At 53.2% G+C, this 8,122-nt stretch overlaps 1 protein-coding gene across 2 annotated transcripts; it reads left to right on the plus strand.

The window, feature by feature from the left end:
- The first annotated feature begins 1,396 nt into the window (after positions 1–1,396).
- Positions 1,397–6,881, plus strand: LOC144487964 (class II histocompatibility antigen, B-L beta chain-like). Of its 2 annotated transcripts, none has more exons than XM_078206008.1 (6): positions 1,397–1,675; positions 3,269–3,541; positions 4,827–5,108; positions 5,783–5,894; positions 6,009–6,083; positions 6,701–6,881. In XM_078206008.1, the coding sequence occupies exons 1-5, from the start codon at positions 1,612–1,614 to the stop codon at positions 6,046–6,048; spliced, it is 771 nt and encodes a 256-aa protein (XP_078062134.1). In that variant the 5' UTR covers positions 1,397–1,611; the 3' UTR covers positions 6,049–6,083; positions 6,701–6,881. The 2 variants fall into 2 exon arrangements, with proteins under 2 accessions (XP_078062134.1, XP_078062135.1); XM_078206009.1 differs by having other exon boundaries at positions 1,435–1,675; positions 6,706–6,881.
- Positions 6,882–8,122: the final 1,241 nt, after the last annotated feature.

The following is an 8,122-nucleotide window of genomic DNA, read 5'->3' on the forward strand; positions in this document are numbered from 1 at the left end:
ATCTGATAACAATCCTACCGAGGCCCTGTCCCATAACCCCAAGTTTTTACCCCGTTAATCCCGCAATCTACAAATCTTTGGACACTAAGGGGCAATTTACCATGAAGTAGAAATGATCGAGAGCTTCACGTTTTTAGGTGTCCAGATCACCAACAACCTGTCCTGGTCCCCCCCATGCCGACACTATAGTTAAGAAAGCCCACCAACGCCTCTACTTTCTCAGAAGACTAAGGAAATTCAGCATGTCCACTACGAATCTCACCAATTTTAACAGATGCATCTAAGAAAGCATTCTTTCTGGTTGTATCACAGCTTGGTCTGGGTTCCTGCTCTGCCCAAGACCGCAAGGAACTACAAAGGTTTGTGAATGTAGCCCAATCCATCACGCAAACCAGCCTCCCATCCATTGACTCTGTCTACACTTCCCGCTGCCTGGGGAAAAGCAGCAGCATAATTAAGGACCTCACGCACCCCGGACATTCTCTCTTCCAACTTCTTCCATCGGGAAAAAGATACAAAAGTCTGAGGTCACGTACCGACCGACTCAAGAACAGCTTCTTCCCTGCTGCTGTCAGACTTTTGAATGGACCGACCTCGCATTAAGTTGATCTTTCTCTACACCCTAGCTATGACTGTAACACTACATTCTGCACCCTCTCCTTTCCTTCCCCCCCATGTACTCTATGAACGGGTATGCTTTGCATAGCGTGTGAGAAACAATACTTTTCACTGTATCCCAATACATGTGACAATAATAAATCAAATCAACATCTTGCCTTCAATTATTCCCCCTTCTGTTCAGTTTCTTGATGGCAACTGCAACCCAAGGCCCCTAAGTTCATAAGTTCATAAGTTTATAGGAGCAGAAGTAGGCCATTCGGTCCATCAAGTCTGCTGCACTATTCGATCATGGCTGATATGTTCCTCATCCCCATTCTCCTGCCTTCTCCCCATAACCCTTCAACCCCATTCCCAATTAAAAATCGGTCTAACTCCTCCTTAAATGTACTCACTGTCCCAGCATCCACTGCACTCTGGGGCAGCGAATTCCACAGATTCACAACCCTTTGAGGTAAATAGTTCCTCCTCAACTCTGTTTTAAATTTGCTGCCCCTTATCCTCAAACTGTGACCTCTCGTCCTAGAATGTCCCACAAGAGGAAGCACCTGCTCCACGTCTACTTTATCATCTTGTAAACCTCAATTTCATCTCCCCTCATTCTTCTAAATTCCAGAGAGTATCGGCCTAAACTGTCCTGCCCTCCTTCACTCCCACCAGCCCACCCAACACCTCGTTCCAACCCGGAGGCGATCTGCGATGTTTTTGCCAAGAATGGGAATGCCTGTAGATGAGGTGATGTGGTTTTTAAGTTGGTGATGTTTCCTGAAGAACGGGCTAGCCACAGCGAATCGGTGCCAAGTGGTGACAGAGGCTTGTAATTGGAATCGTTGAAATGTCAGGGATTGTGAAATGAGTTTGGGATGGTGAGATTGAGTTACATAATCGAATCACGGCTCAGTTGAAGCCACATCGATCGACGTGCTGAGTTACACCCGGTCTCCACTCACGGAGCTTGAGAGATTCCAGAGAAACGGACAGCTGCTTCCCAGCATGGAGCTCAGGAACTTCCTAATCATCATCGCTGCAGTGACAGCAGGAACAAGGGCAGCGATTGGTGAGTATATTGTAGGGGCCACACTGCGGAGAGGGGCAGGAGGAGGCCATTCAGCCTCTCTCTCTCTCTCTCGAGCCTGTCACCCAGGAACAGGAGGAGGCCATTCAGCCCCTCTCTCTCTCTCCAGCTTGTTACGCAGGAACAGGAGGAGGCCATTCAGCCCCTCTCTCTCTCTCCAGCTTGTTACGCAGGAACAGGAGGAGGCCATTCAGCCCCTCTCTCTCTCTCCAGCTTGTTACGCAGGAACAGGAGGAGGCCATTCAGCCCCTCTCTCTCTCTCCAGCTTGTTACGCAGGAACGGGAGGAGGCCATTCAGCCCCTCTCAAGCCTGTTCTGTTATTTAATAAGGTCACGATTGATCTGGGACCCAGCTTTGTCACAGACACACAGAGAGACCGAGGCTGGGATTGTTGTCCTGAGGGGAAAGAAGGCTGAGGGGAGATTTAATCCAGGCGCTCACAATCATCAAGCCTTTCCATCAAACAAATCAGGAGAAAGACTTCCAGTGGCAGGAGGCTTGGTAACTAAAGGGGTTTGGGGGCGGGGGGGGAGGGGAGGGGCGGAGGGTGGTGGTGGTGGGGGGGGTCCAGGGCAGGAGGCTCGGTAATCAGAGCTGGGTTGGGGGAGGGGGAGGAGCGGGGGGAGGGGGGAGCAGGGGGAAGGGGAGAGCGGGGGCGGGGGAGGGGAGGGGGGGGAGGTGGGGAAGGGTGGTGGCGGTAGGGGGGGGGGGGGGGTCCAGGGGCAGGAGGCTCGCTAACCAGAGCCGGGTTGGGGAAGGGGGGGGAGCGGAGGAAGGGGAGAGCTGGGGCAGGGGGGGCGGGTGGGGGGGTCGGGGAGCACAGATTGAAGAGAATCAGTCAAAAGCCAGAGGGGGAGATGAGAAGAATTTTTTTGAGATGTTTTAACGCCAGCAAGTCACGTTGCAGCTTTATAAAACTTTGGTTCGGCCGCACTCAGAGTATTGCGTTCAATTCTGGTCACCACATTACAGGGAGGATGTGGAGGCTTTGGAGAGGGTGCAGGAGAGGTTTACCAGGATGCTGCCTGGATTAGAGGGTCGGAGCTATAAGGAGAGGCTGGACAAACTGGGGCTGTTTTCTCTGGAGCAGCGGAGGCTGAGGGGAGACCTGATAGAAGAATATAAAATGATGAGAGGCACAGATAGAGTGGACAGTCAGAGGCTTTTCCCCAGGGAGGAACAAGGGGGCACAGGTTCAAGGTGAGAGGGGGACAGTTTAAGGGAGATGTGCGGGGGAAGTTTTTCACACAGAGAGCGGTGGGTGCCTGGAACGCGCTGCCAGAGGAGGTGGTGGAAGCAGGAACATTAACAACATTTAAGAGACATCTGGATAGGTCCCTGGATAGGGAGGGAATAGAGGGGATACGGACCGAGTGAGGGCAGGAGGTATTTTTTTAGTTTAGTTTGGGCATCATGATCGGCACGGGATTGGAGGGGCCGAAGGGCCTGTTCTTGTGCTGGACTTTTCTGTATTTTCTTTCTTTGTTTTGGATTTTGGTGGCGGGCAGTCGGATCGAGTGTAAATGGAAGGATTTGATGCCATGATGTTACTTATGCTGTTTCCCACCGTGTAGAGTATAAAAGTGTATCAGAGAGGCTGTACTACAGTTACACTGGGGCTGAAGAAACCAATGGCCACATCTTCACAGCAAATGCCTTTCCATTCCTCTACTATGACTATAAGAAGCTGAAGTTTGTTATACACGGACAAGAGACAAACGGCATCCAGGAACTGGGGCAGGACGAGGTGACCCACTTTAAGGAGCGGGCGAGTGGGATCCAGGCAGGGCTGCAAGGCATTGCCAAGGAGATAACAAGACTGACCAAAGGTTCCAGCGTCCTCAAAAGTGAGTACTCCGCTTCGAACATATGTCAACTGCTTGTGGTCCAACGCTGTTATCCCAGGGGATAATGTGCCTGCCTTGCTGTCAGTGAGGTACAACGCTGCTCTCCACATAATACAGCACCAAGAACACTGCCCACACTCCCCAAGGGAGCGCCGCACTGTGGGAGGGTCAGTGCTGAGGGAGCGCCGCACTGTGGGAGGGTCGGTGCTGAGGGAGCGCCGCACTGTGGGAGGGTCAGTGCTGAGGGAGCACCGCACTGTGGGAGGGTCAGTGCTGAGGGAGCGCCGCACTGTGGGAGGGTCAGTGCTGAGGGAGCGCCGCACTGTGGGAGGGTCAGTGCTGAGGGAGCGCCGCACTGTGGGAGGGTCGGTGCTGAGGGAGCGCCGCACTGTGGGAGGGTCAGTGCTGAGGGAGCGCCGCACTGTGGGAGGGTCGGTGCTGAGGGAGCGCCGCACTGTGGGAGGGTCAGTGCTGAGGGAGCGCCGCACTGTGGGAGGGTCAGTGCTGAGGGAGCGCCGCACTGTGGGAGGGTCGGTGCTGAGGGAGCGCCGCACTGTGGGAGGGTCAGTGCTGAGGGAGCGCCGCACTGTGGGAGGGTCAGTGCTGAGGGAGCGCCGCACTGTGGGAGGGTCGGTGCTGAGGGAGCGCCGCACTGTGGGAGGGTCAGTGCTGAGGGAGCGCCGCACTGTGGGAGGGTCGGTGCTGAGGGAGCGCCGCACTGTGGGAGGGTCAGTGCTGAGGGAGCGCCGCACTGTGGGAGGGTCAGTGCTGAGGGAGCGCCGCACTGTGGGAGGGTCCGTGCTGAGGGAGCGCCGCACTGTGGGAGGGTCAGTGCTGAGGGAGCGCCGCACTGTGGGAGGGTCAGTGCTGAGGGAGCGCCGCACTGTGGGAGGGTCAGTGCTGAGGGAGCGCCGCACTGTGGGAGGGTCGGTGCTGAGGGAGCGCCGCACTGTGGGAGGGTCAGTGCTGAGGGAGCGCCGCACTGTGGGAGGGTCAGTGCTGAGGGAGCGCCGCACTGTGGGAGGGTCAGTGCTGAGGGAGCGCCGCACTGTGGGAGGCTCAGTGCTGAGGGAGCGCCGCACTGTGGGAGGGTCAGTGCTGAGGGAGCGCCGCACTGTGGGAGGGTCAGTGCTGAGGGAGCACCGCACTGTGGGAGGGTCAGTGCTGAGGGAGCGCCGCACTGTGGGAGGGTCAGTGCTGAGGGAGCGCCGCACTGTGGGAGGCTCAGTGCGGAGGGAATAAATAAGAAAGTTGTGACCTTTTTTTGTTGTTATTTGAATCACAGAAAAGCCCGTTGTACACATCTACACCGAGGAAGATTATGCCCCACATCACGCAAACACCCTGTATTGTTACGCGGAGAAATTCTACCCTTTTGAGATTGGGGTCACCTTCCTGGTGAATGGGAGGCCGTTCGCCGGGTTGGTCAATTCCTCACAGTTAGTGGTTGAGTCAGACTGGACATTTAACATCTTGAAGTACATCCGGATCGATCCACAGGATGGAGACAGTTACAGCTGCCAAGTGGATCATATCAGCCTGGATAAACCACTGACTGTTTCAATGGGTACGTGAGATTTGATTTGATTTATTATTGTCACATGTATTAGTATACAGTGAAAAGTGTTGTTTCTTGCGCACTATACAGACAAAGCATACCGTTCATAGAGAAGGAAAGGAGAGGGTGCAGAATGTAGTGTTACAGTCAGAGCTAGGGTGTCGAGAAAGATCAAGTTAATGCGAGGTCGGTCCATTCAAAAGTCTGACAGCAGCAGGGAAGAAGCTGTTCTTGAGTCGGTGACCTCAGACTTTTGTATCTTTTTCCCGACGGAAGAAGGTGGAAGAGAGAATGTCCGGGGTGTGCGGGGTCCTTGATTATGCTGCTGCTTTTCCCGAGGCAGCGGGAAGTGTAGACAGAGTCAATGGATGGGAGGCTGGTTTGCGTGATGGATTGGGCTACATTCACGACCTTTTGTAGTTTCTTGCGGTCTTGGGCAGAGCAGGAGCCCAGACCAAGCTGTGATACAACCAGAAAGAATGCTTTCTATGGTGCATCTGTAACAGTTGGTGAGAGTCGTAGCGGACATGGCAAATTTCCTTAGTCTTCTGAGAAAGTAGAGGCGTTGGTGGCTTTCTTAACTATAGTGTTGGACACCTGGCAACTTGAAGCTCTCGACCATTATTTAGTGAATGATGCCGACACAGGGAGTGAAGCTGCTGATGTTTGGATATTTCCTACAGATCCGCCTTCTCCAGGGCCGCAGTCTGGAATCATTGTCTGCGCTGTTGGAGTTATCGCTGGAGTTATCGGCTTGCTAATCGGTCTGTATCTGGTGACAACAATCTGCAGCAGGTGAGATCCTTCTCTTTATTGCGACTGGTTTCGTTCTCACAAACACCGAATGCTTTGAATTCTGCTGGGATTTATCAAGTGACAGCTTCAACTTCTTTATAAATTCATTCACAGACTGGGGAAGCCGCCTTCCAGACAGTTCCGCAAAGAATAACATTGTGACACAGGATGGAAATATCTCTGATTAAGGTTTGTGTCAGTAATCTCACTGATAATCTCCTCACTTTAACCGCCGTGTTACTGTCAGAGTCACAGGGGGACAGCTTTATTCATTTTATTAGAGTCACAAGTAGGCTGACATTAACACTTCAATGAAGTTACTGTGAAAATCCCCCAGTCGACACACTCTGGCACCTGTTCGGGTAACACTGAGGGAGAACTTAGCACGGCCAATGCACCCTCACCTGCACATCTTTCGGACTGTGGGAGGAAACCGGAGCACCCGGAGGAAACCCACGCAGACACGGGGAGAACGTGCAGACTTTGGTTTCCTCCCACACTCCAAAGATGTGCAGGTTAGGTGGATTGTCCATGGGAAATTGTCACCTTAGTGTGAGGGGGATTAATAGGGTAAATACATGAGATAATGGCAACAGGGACTGGGTGGGATTGTGGTCGGTGCAGCCTCGATGGGCTGAATGGCCTCCTGAATGGCACTGTGGGGATTCTGTGATGGATTCTCTGATTCCCTGGGAGCGCTCGATTCTAACAAGTGTCACCCAGGACAAGCGCTAAGCAGATTGGAAATACTTCCACAGCAGTTTGAGGTTTGATCTCACGAATACTTTTCCAATCTTTGACTCTAGATTAGAGATCGCTGGGAGAAGGGGAGCCGCCATCTTCACCTGCCAGATGATTCTGGCTGTTAGCGTGAAGATCACATCAAACATACATCAAGGATGTTCATGGAATCTGGCGAATTGCAGACAAGATAACGCAACGGTGGGAATCCTGTGGGAATCTATTAAAAATAAGCAATAAACTGGATTGTATTGTCTGTGATTTCTTGGACAAAGTGGGAGAGCTGATGTGATAAATATTGGTGGAATCAGCAGATGACACCAAGCTCTCCCTGTTTCCCCACCCCTTTCAAATCCTCTACTTACACCATATAACCATAGGATATAGGAGCAGAATTAGACCATTCGGCCCATCCAGTCTGCTCCACCATTCAGTCATAGATAAGTTTCTCAACCCATTCTCCCGCCTTTTCCCCGTAACCTCTGATCCCCTTACTGATCAAGAACCTATCTATCTGATGCGCGTCAATTGAACACGAGGCACGAAGCTTCGGTAACAGAAGGCTTTTATTGTCTAACAATGGAACTAATAGAACGTAAACACACTATCCCAGACTGAAGGGGTCCCGCCCGAGCAGGGGGTCTTATACCTCTCCCAGGAGGCGGAGCCCGACTGGGATGTGCCACAACAGTAACAACCACAGGTGTATTAATCCCACCCTAGCCCAACAACAACATTAGAACAATCCCACAGTGGGAACCAACGATGGTTCACAACATTCACCCCTCCTTTGAGAACAAAGGCCGGCGGGGTACGAAAACAGACTAAAATGTCAACAGATTATAAGTCTAGACGGTCTGGAGGACCGCACCGTCATTGTGACCTCCTCAATACCGGCGGTGACACCGGAGTAGGTGCTTGCGGTGGCGTTCTCCCCAAAACAGCGTCCAGCTGTTCTCCCACGGACTCACAGGCCGGTTGACCCTGATGAAGCGGTAGTGCAGGGGATCCCGGTACATTCTGCGATGGCGCCGATCTCTGGGGCTCAGGCAAGCTGTGCATTGGAGTAAAACTGTTAAGCACTGGTCCCGGTGCTGTCCGCGCCACGTCCGGGGGAGAAATAAGGGATAAGGGATTCGTCACTGGGGGTATGGGAGCGACAGGAGTTGCTACGTCCCCTGCGGGCGCCAGGTCTCGAATCGAGACCGTGTCCTCTCGCCCGTCAGGATATGCCACATAGGCATACTGAGGGTTGGCGTGGAGGAGGTGGACCTGTTCGACCAAGGGGTCGGACTTGCGGGCCCTTACATGTCGCCGCAGGAGGACGGGTCCTGGGTACGTCAACCAGGCTGGTAAGGAGATCCCCGAGGACGACTTCCGAGGGAATGAGAACATCCTCTCGTGGGGAGTAGCATTGGTTGCCGTACACAGGAGGGAGCGAATGGAGTGAAGCGCATCAGGGAGGACCTCCTCCCAATGGGAGACTG

Source organism: Mustelus asterias, unplaced genomic scaffold (genome assembly GCF_964213995.1).
Source record: "Mustelus asterias unplaced genomic scaffold, sMusAst1.hap1.1 HAP1_SCAFFOLD_1168, whole genome shotgun sequence".
Classification (NCBI taxonomy): Eukaryota; Metazoa; Chordata; class Chondrichthyes; order Carcharhiniformes; family Triakidae; genus Mustelus; species Mustelus asterias.

Bases quoted from the DNA above. Each gene is read 5' to 3' on its own strand.
- LOC144487964 (XM_078206008.1), top strand. From the start codon at position 1,612: ATGGAGCTCAGGAACTTCCTAATCATCATCGCTGCAGTGACAGCAGGA. The intron at 1,676-3,268 runs GTGAGTATATTG...CCCACCGTGTAG, and splicing joins AGGAACAAGGGCAGCGATTG to AGTATAAAAGTGTATCAGAG. The intron at 5,109-5,782 runs GTACGTGAGATT...TATTTCCTACAG, and splicing joins ACCACTGACTGTTTCAATGG to ATCCGCCTTCTCCAGGGCCG.